Raw genomic sequence first — 18,093 nt, 5'->3', positions numbered from 1 at the left:
TTTTGTCATAAGGATGTGATGGCTGATGCAAAAACTCTCTGAAGAAAATGTGGTAGGAAGAGGGCAGACAGAGATGGGAGGGAAACTTGAGGGAATGATTTAGTGAATGACAGTTGCTGATTCTTTGTCTTCTAAATAATTCCTTCAAAACTCTCTTCTCCGCTTTTCATTGCCTACCCTCATTTTCCTGCATGGAGTCTCAACGTTAATAATTAAAGGGGGAAATAGTGATAAATTTCTGTATATTTGCTATTTGTTACAATGTTTGACTTTATCTTTTTGAGGCAAAATATCAAACATATGTACCATACTGTTGGGCAGAAATCAAGTTGTTCATTTCTTGACTCTAACATTGCTGCTTTCTAATTACTTATTCAAGTTTTGTGACTCTTTTTTTAGCTGAAGTCGTCCTTTACTTAGATTTGTTTTATAACTATGGTTTGGGGTGGCTAAGAGCAAAGAAGTTTAAAAATAAAAGTTTACAGTGGCTCATCTGTGTGCCGCACCACTCCGGTTGTATTTTTTCCATGTTAAAATTGACAAGCTCCATCTTTAGCTTTGTCCTTAAATTGTACTTTTTAGATTTCTCTGAGGAAGGCTGGATCTGAAAAAATGTATCCTTTCTTTATCGTAACCCCTTCCATAGGTCACATCAGTTTCCTTTGTGAATTACTGTCTTACCCTGTTTTCCTCACACAAATGCACACTGATGAATATAGAAATCATTCTCCTTGTGAACCAATTCCTTATCATTGTTAAATTATCTTCCTGCAGGTAAATCACTAGGATCCTTATAGTCCTAAGAAGTCTCAGAATGGTTTTTCTTCTTTTTTCTACTTCTGTTTGCTATGATTACCCATGTATCTATTATTCAGGTACACTAACCTAAAGTTTCTTAGTTGTATAAAATACGTATGAGGCAGTAATTGTAAATGGACTATCGAGAATATCTGTACTATTAGTGCAGTGTGTACACATGATATATTTTCTTTGGATTTGTTAAATTTATTTATTTTTCATTGTTGCTCACTATTCCTGGGAAACAAAAGCCAATAAGAGGAAAATTTTTGTTTCTATTTTAAACCATCATCAGCCAATTCAGAAGTATTTGCTAATTGGTTATTTAGAAGGATGGCTTAAAAGGGTGGTTTGGTGTAGTCATCAAAAAACACCTGCACAACTTTATGTTATTAGTAATAACAGCAACAACTGTCACGTCTTCAGTTCTTACTTTGTGCCAAGCAATGGCTTAAGAGCTTTATTTATTCGTTGATGTAACAAATATTATTGAGAATGAGTTGTGTGCTAAGCGCCACTCTAGGCATATATCTGTAGAATATATTTGTGATAGAGAACAAAGGACCCTCCTGCCATGGATGTTACATTATGGTGGGGTTACCAGGCGATAAACGAGCCTAAACAATAAGCAAAGTATATGACGTATTAGAAGGTTAGAAGTGCTATGAAAAAAAGAATAGGTTTGATAGAACAACTAGGCAAATGATCAACAAGGAAGGAAAATAATTCTATATACCAGTTCTCTCTGTGTATATAGAACACTTCACCCAACAATAGCAGAATATACATTCTTCTCAAGTACACATGGAACTGCCTCTAGAATGCAATATATACTAGGCCATAAAACAAATACATTTTTATTAAAATAATTCAAATCATGCCTTCTGACCATAGTGGAATTAAAATTTAACAGCAAGAAAAAAATGTGGAAACTCATAAATATGTGGAAATTAACATTCTAAATAACCAATAAGTTAATAACCAAAGAAGAAACTAAGAAATTAATAGGAAAATCAGAAACTTTGACATGAATAAAAAGGAAAGCAACATACCAAAACTTATGTGATACAGTTAAAGTAATGCTTCGAGATAAGTTTATAGCTATAAATGCATATATCAAGAAAGATTTCAAATCAATAACTTAATCTTCTTCCTTGAGACACTATAAAAAAGAAGACCAAACTAAACCTAAGGAAGTAGTAAAAATTCTAGCCAAGACAATTAGGAAAGAAAAAGAATAAAGGCATCCAGATTATGGAAAGGAAGAAGTAAAACTATCTCTGTTTGCAGATGACATAATCTTTTATATAGAAAACTTAAGGACTCCACTAGAAAACTTAAGGATTCCACTAATAAATGAGTTCAGCAGGGTTATGGGATACAAGATCATTATACAGAAACCAGGTGTTTTTTTATTCACTTGCAATGAACAATCCCAAAAGGAACTTAGGGAAAACAATTCCATTTACAATAGTATAAAAAAGAATACAGTACTTAGACATGCAACATGTTGAAAGCTACAAAACATTGTGTAAAGAAAGATGATCAAATGGAAGAACATCCCAAGTTCATAGATCAGAAGACTTAATATTGTTAAGACGGACACACTCTCTCAAATTGATCTACAGATTTAGCCCAATCCCTCTTAGAATCCTAGCTTACTTCTTTTGTAGATACTGCCAAGTGATCCTAAAGTTAATTTGGAATTTCAAGGGATTCAGAATAGCCAGGGCAATCTTCTCAATTTCACAACTGGCTATAAAAAAAGGAAAATAGACATATCGGTCAATGGAATATAATTGAGGGTCTAGAAATAAACCTACATGTCATTGGTCAACAGATTTTCCACTACGATGCCATGACTGTTCAATGGAAAAAGAATAGTCTTTTCAAATAATAGGGCTGGGTCAACTAGATATTCACATTCCAAAGAATGAAATTGGGCCCTTAATCACTGCACACAATATATAAAAATTAATTCAAAATGGATCGAAGACCTAAACATATGAGCTCAATCTATAAATCTTTTCAAAGGAAACATAGGGGTCAATCTTAGTGATCTCAGATTTGGCAATGGATCCTTTGCTATGTTATCAAAAACTCAAGCAACAAAAGACAAAATAGATAATTTGGTTGTATCAGCATTTAGAATTTGTGCCTCAAAGGACACTAGTAAGAAAGTGAGAAAACATTTCACAGAGCATATGAAAAATGCACACAACTCAAGAAGACAGTTAATTTAAAAATGGGCAAGCTATTTGAATAGCTGTTTCCCTACAGAAGGTATACACATGGCCAGTAAGCACATGAAAAAATGCTTGACGTCATTAGTTGTCAGGAAAATGCGAATCAAAACCACAACGAGCGAGATACCACTTCACATCCTTGAGATGGATTTAATAATGGAAAAGACAAGTGTTAGTGGAGTGTAATAAGTGTTAATGAGGTTGTGAGACAGTCTGACAGTTCCTCAAAAGGTTAAACATACAGTTACACTATAACCTAGCAGCTCCACTCCTAGGTTTATGTCCAAAAGAAATGAACACAAACATTCACACAAAAGCTTGTATATGAATGTTCATATATATATAGAGAAAGTAGATTAGTGATTGCTTAGGGATAGGGGGAATGAAGTTATAGGGAGGGGTGATAGCTAAAGGATACGGGATTTATTTTTGAGGTGATAAAAATATTCCAAAATGATGATGGTTGCAAATATCTGTGAATATAAAAACCACTGAATTGTACATTTAAGGCAGGAGCCTGGTTTGCCTCTGTAAGGCAGAGCGTGTGGTTGCAGATGCTATTAGGTGTATCGGTGCCGCAGGGGCAGTTTATAGAGCTTCCGAACTTTTTCAATCCTCACATCAAGCCTGTGAATTAGACACTATTATTATTCCCATTTGAAAAAGAGGAAGCAGACTTATTTAAATGATGAAGTCAGTTTCACAATAGGAAGATCAAAGTATAGAAATAACCTACTTTGGGCAGGTCAGTGTTCTTGTTGGCATTTCTGAATGGTGATTAAAAAATGGCCTTCTATTTTTAATATCTGAGAAAACTAAGAGACAATCTGAGGCTTCTCTCTGCACCAGAAAAAATATTTTTTGGCAAATATTTTTCTGTTTTCAAATAACTTTTTTTCTTCCTAGAATATCCTCAGAAGAGGCTAGAAAGTTATGTAATGCTGTCAGGCCAACCGTTGTCCTGAAAGTGTTGTCCTTGTGAAAAACAGTTTCTTAGGAGGGATGAATGCCTGTGTAGTCCTTTTCTGCGTGATATTTGGGAATTGAAAGCAAAATCTTTCCTTTGTTACAGATGGCAGCTACTCTGCTGTTATTAGTTGTGGCCTGTCTCTAGTCACTAAATCTCTTAATTTCTGCTGAGAGAGTCTTAGCCCTAATGGAGGCTGCTGCCCAATACATTTGAAGGAAAACCTCACTGGGTTTTATAGTGCTCAGCCTTCTAAAATAGGAGGCTGAGCACTAGTTAAGTGAGTAACAACTCAAGGTGACATTTCTTATGACTCAATTTGCTTATTTCACATGTGGGAGGAGGATGTAATTATTTAGAAACACACGGTATTGTTTTATGGAACATTGTGAATTTAAAATATATTTATATTAATATTGTCTATAGGTTCTTTCCAGTCTCAGAAAAAGAACTTATTCCACAAAATTGTCAGCAAATATAAGCACAAAAAGGAGAAGCCTAATGTTCCAGAAAAAGGTATTGGTGCCTTCCATCCTCCATTAAGGTGTCTTGGCCACCTCCATTGCGAATTCATCTTTGAGCAATGCTTCGCGCACTGGCTTCGCCTGGGTCTCCCCTTGGCTTGCTTCACTGTCATCAGCTCCTGATGCAGGCATATTCATTATCTCTAGATCCTGCAGCTAATTGCAAAGAGAGCGCCTTTACTTGGATTTCTACTCAAATCCCATATTTGTCTCTATTTTCAGAGTTCCATATGAAACCTAAAATTGCTTTTTCTCATCTATATTTGGTGCATTTTGTAATTTAGTTTTCTTGAGCTCTTATCCACTTATTTTCTTTGACTATTCTCTATTTTTCTCATGTGCAGCAGCCTTCATACCAGGACCACATTTTCCTCCTGAAACCGTACCAGTTTCATAATCATGTGAAAGTCCCATGATTTCTGAATTTTCTCTGACACTTGAGGATTCTTGTTGAGGATTTCACTCCTAAGTCATAACCTCCTCCTCGCCGCCCCCTCCCCTCCCCCCTTCCCCCCCCCCCCACAACTATGTACTTCATCATTTGCCCAACTCTTCTTTCTACCTCCTTCAGTTCCGTAACTTTTATTTCCAGAGGGCACTAGAGATGTATTGCACTCTACCCTCCTTTACTCTGAACCTCTGTGTCAGTGTTACAATCTTGATGGGCCTTTGAGCCCCGTCAGGGCTCATCTGAAGGTTGTTGTTTTTTTCTTCTCACAGTTCAGGACTCCCACTCCTCTTTCATAGGAAAGATAAATCTCTCCATTTCGTTCAATGCAGCCACGTGTCCTGGGAGTCAGGCTCTCTTTAGCATCTTCCCCGCATGCTAGTGTCGTGACTACCATGGGCCTGCTCATCCGGTGCCCATTTGCATCTCCTTGCATGGCCAGATGTGAAGCCTTTCCTGTTGCTGGGGGAGGCTTCAGATGCAGCTGTCTTCCATGTGCAGACACATGTGCCTGTGTGTTCCTGTATGTAACCTTTTACTTAATTTGGGTCTTATTTTCACCTCCACTTCAGCCGCGTAGTTTTGTTTGGTATGTGTTTTTTTCTCTGCTTCCAGTGGAGAAACATCACTCTTTAGGTAGAATCTGAGCTTGCATCATTCCCTCTTTACTGGTCTTTAGATTTTCTTGATTAAAGTCATAGAATTTACCAACAATGTATTTCATAAAAGGTAAATTTGTTTATTTTTATTTAATCCATTTCCTGTATAGCCTGATTATTTTAGTTGAGAATTAAATAGTTGAAATGAAATTCTGCTTTATTTGTGTGATAATGCTTTTTATTTAAGTTGTTTTGTATATTGTCTTATTTTTTTAGTGTATATATCTATACTGGGAGTAGAGTTTCACTTTCCTTTTCTGTCATTGTTTTTAGGAAGTGGGGATAAATGGTCAAACAAGCAATTCTTCTTGGATGCCATTCACCCTACAGAAGGTAAAAGAAAAAAAAAAGCAATATTCATTATATCATTTCAGGTCATCTGTGCTGGTAAAGGCACAATTTTAATAGGTTTAAAAAGTGTAATTTATATGGGCTCCACCAACAGCATTAGACTTGAGTATTCATAATTGGGTTATTTTAAATTTTAAAATCAAACCTGTATTTTTTGACCCTGCTCAGGGTCAGGCAATCTGTCATATGGAGTTTAACTTGCCAAAAGGAGATTTATAACCTTTGAGCCACATTAATGAAATTTTTTTCATAAATAAAAATACTTAGCTTTGCAGTCATGTTGCAGGCAGATGTTCATGGGAGTAATAACAGGCCTTGCTAGCCTGGGGCTGTCCTGGTGGCTGGGCATGGACAGGCCTGCAGAAGTGGTTTCTAGTCAACCTCCCAGTACCTGTAAATATTTTTAAACTAGAGGCCCGGTGCATGAAATTCATGCACGGGTGGGGTCCTAGGCCTGGCCGGCTATCAGGGCCATCTTGCCCAGTCCCGATCGGGGCAGGGCTAGCCAGAGCCTGGGGGCTTGCCGGCTGCTGGACAGGGCCTGCCGGATGGGGCCTGCTGGATGGGGGGAGGGACAGCGGGAGGTTTGCCAGCCGGAGGGAAGGACCAGGGGAGGTTGACTGGCCATGGGAGGTTTGGCTGTGGGAGTGCATTGACCACCAGGGGACAGTTCCTGCATTGAGCGCCTGCCCCCTAGTGGTCAGTGCATGTCATAGCAGCTGGTTGTTCCAGTCATAAAGGTCACTTAGGCTTTTATATATATAGACTAGAGGCCTGGTGCACAAAATTCATGCACAGGTTGTGTGTGTGTGTGTGTGTGTACGTGTGTACGTACCTCAGCCCAGCCTGCACCCTCTCCAATCTGGGACCCCTCGAGGGCAGTCAGACATCCCTCTCACAGTCCAGGACTGCTGGCTCCCAACTGCTCACCTGCCTGCCTGCCTGCCTAATCACCCCCTAACCACTCCTCTGCCAGCCTGATCAACGCCTAACTGCTCCCCTGCCAGCCCGATTGCCCCAACTGCCCTCCCCTGCCGGCCTGGTCACCCCTAACTGCCCTCCCCTGATGGCCTGGTCCCCCCCAACTGCCTTCCCCTGCAGGCCTGGGTTCCCCCCAACTGCCCTTCACTGCAGGCCTGGTTGCCCCCAACTGGCCTCCTCTGCCGGCCCAGTCACCCCTAACTGCCCTTCACTGCAGGCCTGGGTCCCACCCCAACTGCCCTCCCCTGCAGGCCTGGGTCCCCCCCAACTCTCCTCCCCTGCAGGCCTGGTCGCCCCCCAACTGTCCTCCTCTGCCGGCCCAGTCACCCCTAACTGCCCTCCTCTGCAGGCCTGGGTCCCCCACAACTGTCCTCCCCTGCAGGCCTGATTGCCCCCAACTACCCTCCCTTTTAGGCCTGGTCCCTCCCAACTGACCCCCCTGCCGGCCTGATCACCCACAACTGCCCTCCCCTGCCGGCCATCTTGTGGAGGCCATCTTTGACCACATGGGGGCGGCCATCTTGTGTGTTAGAGTGATGGTCAATTTGCATATTACCTCTTTATTATATAGGATGGATTAACTCTGAGGCCTATGTATGGCCCAAAAAAGGGGCCCATATAAGACCATATAATGTTACAGGTCTAGGTGTAGATTTTATTTCAGAATTTCTCACAATTATATTTATTTGTGATATTATCTAATTTCTATTAAATATTGAACCCTCAGGTGAATTCTCATTTCTGTGAAGGTTAAGGAGCCACCCGCCCCTTCTTCCCATTGATTTTCTTTTTCCACTGTAGATAATTTTAAAGAGCTGACCGTTTTCATCGTGCTTAATTAGTTGATTCATTTGAAAACTACAAGGGATTTTAGAGGTCATCCCATTCAACCTATTTGATTTATTTATGGCTGGAAAAGGGAACTTAATGATGAGTAGCCCATGTCTCTGGACTCCCAAATACACTCTCTTTTCTTTACTAAAAAGGAGAAAAAAATTAAAATGCTCATTTCGCCTAAATAATTTATCAAAAATACTTATGTTTTAAAGGTATTTATAAAAAATATACAAATTTGAGTTTGTTGTAAACATGGAATTTTTTTGTTTGGTAGGTACTGGTTACATGAGCCATATGACTGCTTTTACACCATTTACTTTTACAGAAAATGCCAGCAGCATGTATGTTTTCTGACCTGTCACTTCACATCACAACCTCTGTGGAGTATCATTTCTGCACTTAAGCTGGCAAAACAAAATGTGAATTGTTGTGCTGCTCTCAGTATTAAATTCCAACATCTCAAAGTTAATATATATTAGCTCTTGTGTATTAAAAATAGATTCTACACAGATTTGATAAATAAATGTAAGGCGCTGATAAGGAATCTAAAAAAGAAGTATTTAAGAAAGACCACAATACATTTTTTTAGTGATACTGCTCTAAATATTTTGTGTTTTTAAACAATGAAAAAACCTTACCTCATATAAAATGGGTTATCATGACATGTGCCGTGTGGTAGAAAGCATGAATTAGGTAGGAATTCGGAGACCTGGGTGCTGGTCTCAGATTCACCACTAGAGAGCTTGTTTCAGTAGAACAGATTGTTTAGCCTCACTGGGATTCACTGTCTGTGTTGGTGCTAAGTGTGAATGTGACTCCTGTATTAGGGGTGGGTAAATGGTGAGGTGTGGTAATACATAAATTCTATTTCCCCTCTAACACTTGATTTTATTATGTGATATCCTGAAAGTAGGTTAATTTGGAAGCCCTAATTTTCTGCCATTTCGGGAACAGAAAAGTAAATCAATTTTGAGTCTTGTAGGCAGTCCCAAGGGTTTAGTTGGAAATAGAGTTATTATTGGTGATATTTCATTATACTTATTATTAATGTATATGGAACAAAACTTTAGAGAACATGCACTAAAAATTGTATGCCCTGTAGTGTAGAGTGCAAATTCATTTTACGTGGCCAGAAAAAAAGGAATAGGTTTGAGCTTTGGAAATTACCAGTAATTTAAAGTGACCTTTTCTTGTTACTTATTTTCATACCATCCCCTACATTTACTTGTTTGGGTGGTAAACAATGTACTTTGTGAATTATCTCAGCTCTTCATTCTCTCTCTCACTTGTGGCCATATCACTGCTTATTAAAACTTTACTTTTAGGAGTGTAAAAGTATAAGAAAATGAAACCATAATCAGAATAATTGTAGGGTGTGTAAACCACCCTAGGCAAAGGTTAGACAGGAGTTGTTTGTAATTGATATCTATAATAGAAATGTTGACTCAACTGAAGCTACAACTGTTAACTGTTTCTAATTTCTGTTAAAGTGGAGGACTTAAAGTTCATTATGTTTTCTTTATATCATCCCAAGTATAATTGTATTACAATTTGTATTTATTTTTTCAAAATATCAGAAATCACCTGGCAATTGTAGCTCAGTGGTTGAGTGTTTATCTATGAACCAGGAGGTCATGGTTCAATTGCCTGTCAGAGCACATGCCCAAGTTGCCAGCTCAGTCCCCATTAGGGGGGGTGCTGGAGGCAGCTGATCAGTGATTCTCTGTCATCACTGATGTTTTTATCTCTCCCTCTCCCTTCCTTTCTGAAATTAATAAAAACATTTTTTAAAATCAGAAATCTTTAGGTGATTAATCATCATATCTGAGGTTTAAGTGCTAAGCTTATAATCTGGTTTAAACATTTCCACCCATGCTTTTAAAATTCAAAATCACTAAACCATTTCTTAAAACTTTTGTAGATCATAAAAAAAAAAAAAAAAGATTGCTTATAGCCTAGATTGCTTATAGCCTAGAATTAAAGGCAAATTTTTCAGATAAACCAAGACAGCCTGCCTCTGTCACTTTATCTTTCCACCAAGTTATGGTGTCATGCTTATTCTGAAGCTAGGTAATACTTAATATTACATTATAGTTTCCATAGGACTTTTACACACACACACACACACACACACATATATTTTTTTTATTTTTATTTTTGCGAAAACTAGTCTTCACATCAGCCTTGGTTAAGTAAGAAGGGCTTATTAGTTCCAAATACATGAAGCCTGACCAACAGAAGCAGGAAGGGAAGGAAGAAACCAATAGTCTTTCCACATTGGCTGTTTTTCAGGCATATCTGTAGATGGTCCTCATTTGGCTCAGATGTTAGTTACAAATGGTGTCCTATAAGAAAAGAAAACCAAAAATCTCAGACTAGGAATCTCTGTAAGATTAGTTTCTTTTGCAATACATCTAATTATGGGGGATAAAATTTTGTTTTATAGTTAGATTTTCAAACAGGAGCCATAGCACTCAGGCTAACTTGATCTCCTCAGTTCAAAATAATTGCTACTTCACTTCAGCAAGGTCTCCCAGGACCTTAGATTAAGTTCATTCATTTGGTTATTTTTCCTGTGTTCCACTCAGTGTCCCACTGCGTTTTCAGTTCACAGGAGACCAATCAAAGGCAATGAGATTCCAGATTTGGCTATAATAATTGCAGTGCAAGTTGGATTCCCCTAGTTGGAATGTGAATTCATGACTCTAGAGCACTCTAGTGGTCTCCTGGGGTACAGTGCAAAAAATGATCTCCACATTTTGGGAGTAGAGTGTGGAAAACAGAGTCTGTTACTGCCACATTCCTAATGCTGCTCCAGGAGTGAGCTCACATTATCACTCTCAGGTGATCCGCGCCAAGTGTGTTATGATGATCGTGGAGTGAAAAACTAGCCCTGTGGACGTGTTTTGCAGTGCTTGGGTAGGTTTGTGTGCCCAATTCCAAGCCAAAAGAGAAATGACTTAATTTGGTTTTAGACGACAAGCCTTTCTTTTCTCACATTTCCGTTAGTTTGTCAGGGAGAAAGAAAAGGGAGCTGGCATGCTGTCTTGATACTCAACTGCAGGCTTTTTTCCTCCCTGAGCTTTTTCTGTTTCCTGTCCCTTACCACCAAGCCTGTGTGTGCTAATGTTGCTGGACTCAGGTCTACTGTCCTGTCCCAGACAGCTACTTCTTTGACTTAGTCTTACCTGCTTTCCCAATTCTTCTGTCCGGGGGAGAGTTCTCCCTGAGTGCTGACCCTGAAGGCTGGCTGTCATCTGTCTGGGCCACCACACATGATGTTCTGGGTTGGTTACCTCCTGGGTCAATGCATGGGAAAGGACTCACTCTTAACCTCTCTTCCAAACTCTAGCAGCATCACATTACACACCCTTTTATTTTATTATTTTATTTTGTTGTTAATCCTCACCTGAGGATATTTTTCCATTTATTTTTAGGAGAGAGTGTAAGAGAGAGGAAAAGACAGAGAGAGACATTGATGTGAGAGAAACACATTGATTGGTTGCTATTTTTCCATTGATTTTTAGGAGAGAGTGTAAGACTGAGGGAAAGACAGAGAGAGATATCGATGTGAGAGAAACACATTGATTGGTTGCTTCCAACCGAGGAGGAGCCTGAAACCAAGGTACGTGCTCTTAACTAAATCGAACCCAGGACCCTTTGGTCTTCAGGCCAACACTCTATCAACTGAGCCAACCGGGTAAGGCTACACACCTGCCTGCAGGGCCCACAGTTACTTCCGGATTTGACAGGGGGTTTAGAGAAGACACCTGGAGAGGTGGAATTGCCTCCTTTTCAGGGATTTATGAAAGCGTGCAATATATTCTCTTTTTTGCCTTAGTCTGCAACCTGATGCACTCCTTTACCGTCTCCCAGTACACAATCTCTGGGACTTGACGATTGTTGGTCTCTGTTAGCCAGCTGGCCTTTGACCCCTGGCTCCTTGTATGCTGGTTTCTGAGCTTCCCTAGTCCCAATGTACTTTTAGGCCTGAACTGTACCTCCCATTTGCAGTCCCTTTGCGGCCATCCTTTGGCTTTTTATTGTGTTTTTACCAATTCATCTGGAACACACAGCAAAAGGAATAAACGTTGAATAGAAATGAAACCATTTGAAGGCTTACTCCCAAGAAAAATCTAACAATCCTAGTCAAGGGATTACTCTTTATTATTATTATTTTTTCCAATTACAGTTTGTATTCATTATTATTTTGTATTAGTTTCAGGTGTACAGCATAGTGGTTACACAGGCATACACTTTACCAAGGGGGAGGCTCTTTCCTAGCCCTGATCCTCTGGAGCAAGCTGCACATGTGTTTTTCCCTGATCAGGACCCTGATTCTAGGCTATGTAGCAAAATAAAAAGAATTTGGGGGACTGGGTGGCTCCCTTAGAGCTAATTGAGTCCAGTCTCCATCTTTACAGTTAATGAATTTGAAAGTCATTAGTAGAATCCAGCTTTCTCTATACTGTGTTATCTCCATCACCCCACCATCTTTCTGTAGAAACCAGGTCATCTTTCCCAACACACCTGGCCCTTGGCCCTTTTTTGGGTACCCATGCCTTCTCTTTGACTTCCTTGGTGTTCTCTCTCTCTCTCTTCCTTTTCTCTCTCTCTCTCTCTCTCTCTCTCTCTCTCTCTCTCTCTCTCTCTCTTTCTTTCTTCCTTTCAATGAGTAATCTTTTAATATAATATACCCTTCCTCTTTGGAACTTGCTATTATCTTATTTACAAAGTTTTGAATTTTTATGGGAATAGGAAGAGAAGAGGTAAATGCTTACCTGGAAGGTGCATTTATAATGTAGTGATCATACTGGAGAGGTGAGTAAGATCCACCCTGTAATCAGAGGGACAACTGATGGGTCTGGATACAAAACCATAAATTTTGCTGCTTGTGAATATCCAGTAGAGGTTATTTAATCCTCACTGTGAACTTAGATTTGGGCTTCTTTAACCTAGAGGAGGCTTTGAATTTCAGGGCTAATGCAGAATCATTAAACATCATTGGAGTGTTTCTAACCAAATTATCTTTTATTTGCTTTTATGTAGCTTTTATCGAAGTTCAAACTGAAAAAAAAATTAAATATATACCACGATTGGCCTGTGTTATGCTAAATATCAAAGTATAAATATGCTAAGACTGTTTGACTTGGGGTTATATCTACAACTTAAAAAGAGTCTTTTTTTAATTTTTATTTTTTTTATTATTTGCTTGAAAAGGTATTTGGGAACATTGCCAAATAGTGCAGTTTATTTTTTTAAATAATGATTATCTTAAGCCTGTCCCCAAACAGCCATCTATTATGTAATACTGAGGTAAGGTCAAGCCTAAATTATGATTTATGCTTTACATACTTTCTTTTGATGTAATTTAAATTATTTCTTACTTGTGGAATGGGAAGTCTGGAGTCAATATCTTGAGGTCAAACATCTTACGAATTCATAACAATCCTTTCTCAAGGATGTGTCTAACTAAATCCATTAGAAAGCTAGATTAAAATTGTTGAATGAAGCTTATGCAAGTATTCATATGAACAGTGCATTATTTTATATCCTTATTTTCACTCTGTTCTTTTCTTATTTCAGCTATTTTCTTCTACCTGCATTACATATATTGTCTTATTTCCAGTGTCTACCTTCACACCCTCCTCTGATAAGCACCTTCAGTTATACTACAGGTTTAGTTTGCACAATTTCTCATGTCAAACCTTGATTTCCTGAGCCACCTTCCCCTCTTCTTTGTCAAAAACCATTTCTATGCCTGTCTTAAGAGGTTGGATCATTAAAAAAGGAAAAGATGTATCTCTTCCCTGCCCAAGAGACCTTCAACCACTGGAATAAAAAAAGTCCCAATCATGAAACATGACTACATGTATGTACTCCTAAATGCTCACTATACTCGTATCTGCATATCTGTCTTATTTTGAAATAAAGGAGAGAGGGAGATGGATGAGCTCCTAAGGAAACAAGTATATAAGAAAAGACACAGCATTCCCAAACTGTTTGAATCAGGAGTAAGTCTTTGGTGTCAAATGTGTTCCTTGCTCTTGACTGTGCTATTTGGGACACAGGTGTGTGCTATTAAACAATTTACTGATAATCCAGTCAGAATTAGGGACCTAGAACTAAACTTTCCAAAGAGCCCTGCTGAGATATGGTACTTCATGAAATTGCCTCATGAAGAGAAGAACTTACATTTAGACATGAAATTGTCTAAATGTAAGTTCTCCATTCAGAAGGGTCAGACATTGAGAATGTTTCCTTCTAAGAGCAAGCACAGTCACCTGATCCTGGAGTTTAGCCAGTAGGAGAGAGTCTCAGTCCGTGCTGGCTTCAGCAGTGTTTGTGGGGTCCTGGCCAAAGACATCAACAAAAGGGTCAGGCCTCACAGCTTCTTTTTCTGATTAGTCCAACTTGGTGATTGAAAGCGAATATCCCAGGGAGAAGTATAACTTTAAGAAGCACATATTTAGCTCAGTATCCTCAGAAGAAGAGAAATTTATCATCCTCTTCAGACCAGCTGGCCAAAAGGATCTCAGATAGGGATCCTGACACCTGCAGAAATTGTGGTCAATTGGGACACAATGGCCTCTTCGTGTTCAGTATTCTATTGCGGGGGGGGAGGAGGGTGCATCTTAATCCTCTGTACTTAATCTACCAAAGCAAATAGATATATGTGTTTAAGATTATGGGCATTTTTTTTCCCCATCAATACTTTGAAAATTCTAAATGTAAGTTCTCCATTCAGAAGGGTCAGACATTGAGAATGTTTCCTTCTAAGAGCAATGTCGGTGCCTAGTGTTTTTGTGTATAACTATGTATGGTTTGTCCTATTTCAGCCATATTTACAGAAGACAAAAACACCACAGAGCCTGCTCATAAGGTTAAAAATGCCCCATCCATTCCCAACACTCCAGAGCCAACAGCAACGCAAGAACCCCTGGTGGGCAGCCAAAAGAGAAAAGCAAGGAAAACCAAGATCACACACCTGGTCAGGACAGCAGATGGCCGGGTGTCACCAGCAGGAGGTACTTTGGGTAAGAAGAGGGAGCTTTAGACAGAGATAACCAAATCAAACAGCTGACCCTCGTGGCCACTTGGGCCAGCAAGTGACTATAATACGCCAACTGCGGGTTTAGTCACAGTGACATTTTCTCTTTCCGGGTCTCCTTGATAACTAGTTTTCTACAGACTCCCAAATGTGCATGTTTTAGTCCATGCTTTAAAATCATAGCTCTTTTTCCAAGAGCCTATTTTGACTTACTAGAAAGGAAAGGTAATTTTTAGGGCTGTCAGCTTCTCCTTCCCTTTCTCAGCATGCACAGAAATAGTATTGGTTAAGTAAATTCCCAAAGATCCCAGGCTTTTAAAAATCCTGGATGAATCGGTGTTTCTCCATGGCTCACTGCTCAAGCCAGTGAGAGAGGGTACTTTAGGAAGCATCCAGCACTTCTGCAAAGCTGACTGAGCCCACCCAGGGAGCTCGAGCATGCTTCTGTATTACTCTAGTTCTCTGGGCTAATCTTTAACCAACTCTTCACTTACCGTGAATTTCTCCATTTTCGGTTGTGGTCTGGGGTCTGTTTGTTGTTCCTGGTGGTCTCCATGGCAGTAGAATTACCTGATGAATCAGAGCTTGACACTGAGCATCCTCCCTCAGATCTTGGGCTGCGACGCCTCCTCAGCAGTAGTGCTCTGAGCTGTTGCCATGCTGCCTTTTAGCACCTCTCTCGTCTCTTTCTGTCAGTCCCAAAGGAAGAGCCCCTCCCCACCACCCTCATCCAGTAGCCAGGAAAAGGCCGAAGGTCCATAATGAATTCAATAAATAGGGGAAAATGTTTAAATGAGTGTTTTTTGAGAGTAAGATTTATAAATATCTGATTTAAATTAATCTACTTGTTAATAGAGATTCATTATTTGCTGAGATAGAATTAGAGGACAATTAGTGAATTTTATGCATTTCTCTTGTTTTGCTTTTGTAGATTGGTAGAACAAGAAAGTATATTAAAGATCCCTAAGTTTTCCCGGTCACATAAGAGGTGAAGCTCCAAGGGGCACACTTTGGTTTTGAATGCTTTGAACTACTAAGCAAAAGCAGGATGAAGACTGGAGCCCAGTTTTCCTCATATGCAGTCCAGCAGGCCCCTCCCTCATTTACTTTCCACTGTGGGCTCTGCTCTGTGATTTTCATTTTGTAAATGGTTATAGCCTCATTTTTACTTGTAGGAAGATTTTAGAAAATACTTTCTTTCATGTAGGAAAGCACATAGCACTTTCATGTTCACTTACTCTATGACATTTACTCCCTTTATCAATTATTTTCTGCAGTTGAAATGTTTTTAAAGTCATGATAACACCTGCCCTCTATCTTGGCTACACAGTAAAGAAAGGGTACTCACTTCCGACAGGCATATTGGCCCCTTATCTTTCTTTCAGCAGGTCTTCAGAACAAAGTGACAGCTTGGGGTCTCATTGGGATTGAAACTTTATTGGGGTTAGTGTTGCCACCCTAAGTGTTGTTGTCATAGCACACTGAGTAAGCGGGTTGCCCTGGTAGGTAGGGCAGCTGCAGCTTCATCAGAAACGTTTGGTCAGTCAGGTTTTTAAGGGCCCTTTACTGCATCCACCAGCCCCTCTGCAGAAGTCCCTTACGCTGTATATTGACTAAGCCCATTTTCTATCTCCAACACTAACCTATTTGACCTTGAATAATATGCAGCTTCTCTGCTCAGCATCAGGACACAGTGCTGCCCACCGCTGCGGTTGAGCTTAATAACAGAGTTTTGTGACCGTAAAAGAGATCCTATAAAAGCCTTACTATTCAGTGGATAACAAAAGTGAGCAGTGAAGAACGTCACCTCATTTCACATTGCCTGGCACGGAGTTTTCTCTGCAGAAAACAGAGGGGCCCTCTCCTGATGGATTTCTCTTGCATTGCAGATGACAAACCAAAGGAACTGCAGAGGAGTCTCCCTAAAGTCACTGAGACAGGCTGCCATGACGCGTGCGCACACAGCAGCGAGGCCATGGAGACACGGAGCAGCACTCCTGAGATGCCCGCCGTGTCTGCGTTCTTCAGTCTGGCTGCGCTGGCTGAAGTGGCCGCCATGGAAAACGTGCACAGGTTAGCGGTGGGAGCCTTATTCCGCCAGGGCCCTGGGGACCTACCTGTTCACTCTCACCCCTTGCACAGAGCGTAGGTGGAGAAAGCAGCATAGGGGACAAAATCAGCCTTTCTGACGTCGTCTGTGATATTTTCACAATGTATTGGGGTTAATGAGACTTGGTTCAAGAGCACTTCTGTTTATGTGAGGTTACGAAAGTGTGTGTGCTAATTAATTATCAGTGAGAACGTAGCCAGCCAAGTATTTTATTTTAAATGCATTATTCTATGGCTAAACTTTCATTTCTCTAAAAAGCCTGAAAGAGCAAAGAAGCAGCATTCTCAAATCAATTAAGCATGAGATTTGGAGTCAGGCTTCAGACCTGGGTTTGAGTCCGAGCTCTGTCAACTGCAAATTGCAAGGTCTTGAGCAAGGTCATTCACCTCTGTACCTTGTCGTGTCTCCTACAAAACGGGTGTCGCTGGTGCTCATTCCATAGACATGCGGAATAAGTCTAACGTCCCAGGGCCAGCAGGCCGTGCACACCCTCACCGAGGAGGGTCAGTGGCTGTGGTGGTACCAGCAGAAGAAAACAGAGTTGGTTCAGGAAAAAGGCATCTGACTCACAGCAGACAGAAGGCCTGGATTTATCTCCCACTCTGTGCTTGCTACAAAGTAATTTCATTCTCGGGGCCTCAGTTTTCTCATCCTGCTTTGAACACAACACTGTCCCCAAAGAATCACCTGGTTGTAAGGATCAGCCAAGAAAATAGATGTGGAAGCCTGTGGAACTCGGGAAAGCCCACAGAAAGCATATTAACTTCTAAGTGCAAAATGGAGTGTTCTGCCACTTCATGGATCTTTTGGGAAGGCAGAAAAGACTTGTGTAAATTCAGGGATCTCATGTTTTTATTCAGAGTGGATTACCCACAGATGAGCTACTTTCTTAACCTTTCGATCTTCAGTACAAAGATCTTGGAATCACGGACGACTTGTATACCCACCTCGCAGGCTCCATTCTCCTCAGTCACAGCAGGCTTAGGAGGCCCAGACGGAAGCTTTGTTTGCTGCTTTCTCTTTATCTGTCATGTTGCAGTTCCAGTCCTGCCTCATAAATAGCCTCTGGATATTTACCACAGGTCACATTTCTTTTCCTGTGTGCACCGCAAGTGCCTAAC

At 40.3% G+C, this 18,093-nt stretch overlaps 1 protein-coding gene across 13 annotated transcripts in view; it reads left to right on the top strand.

Moving 5' to 3' along the window:
- The window catches only part of BBX (BBX high mobility group box domain containing), a 299,144-nt gene that overhangs the window by 272,396 nt on the left and 8,655 nt on the right, over positions 1–18,093 (top strand). For 11 of the 13 annotated variants that reach the window (XM_079766284.1, XM_079766290.1, XM_079766289.1 and 8 more), the window contains 4 exons: positions 4,438–4,527; positions 5,916–5,975; positions 14,651–14,848; positions 16,752–16,935. In XM_079766284.1, coding sequence (XP_079622410.1) covers positions 4,438–4,527; positions 5,916–5,975; positions 14,651–14,848; positions 16,752–16,935 — 532 coding nt within the window. The remainder of the gene's footprint in view (positions 1–4,437; positions 4,528–5,915; positions 5,976–14,650; positions 14,849–16,751; positions 16,936–18,093) is intronic. The other 2 variants (XM_079766287.1, XM_079766288.1) reach the window with 2 other exon arrangements.

Source organism: Cnephaeus nilssonii, assembly GCF_951640355.1.
Source record: "Cnephaeus nilssonii genome assembly, chromosome: 3".
Classification (NCBI taxonomy): domain Eukaryota; kingdom Metazoa; phylum Chordata; class Mammalia; order Chiroptera; family Vespertilionidae; genus Cnephaeus; species Cnephaeus nilssonii.
This window is presented reverse-complemented; position numbering and strand designations above follow the sequence as displayed.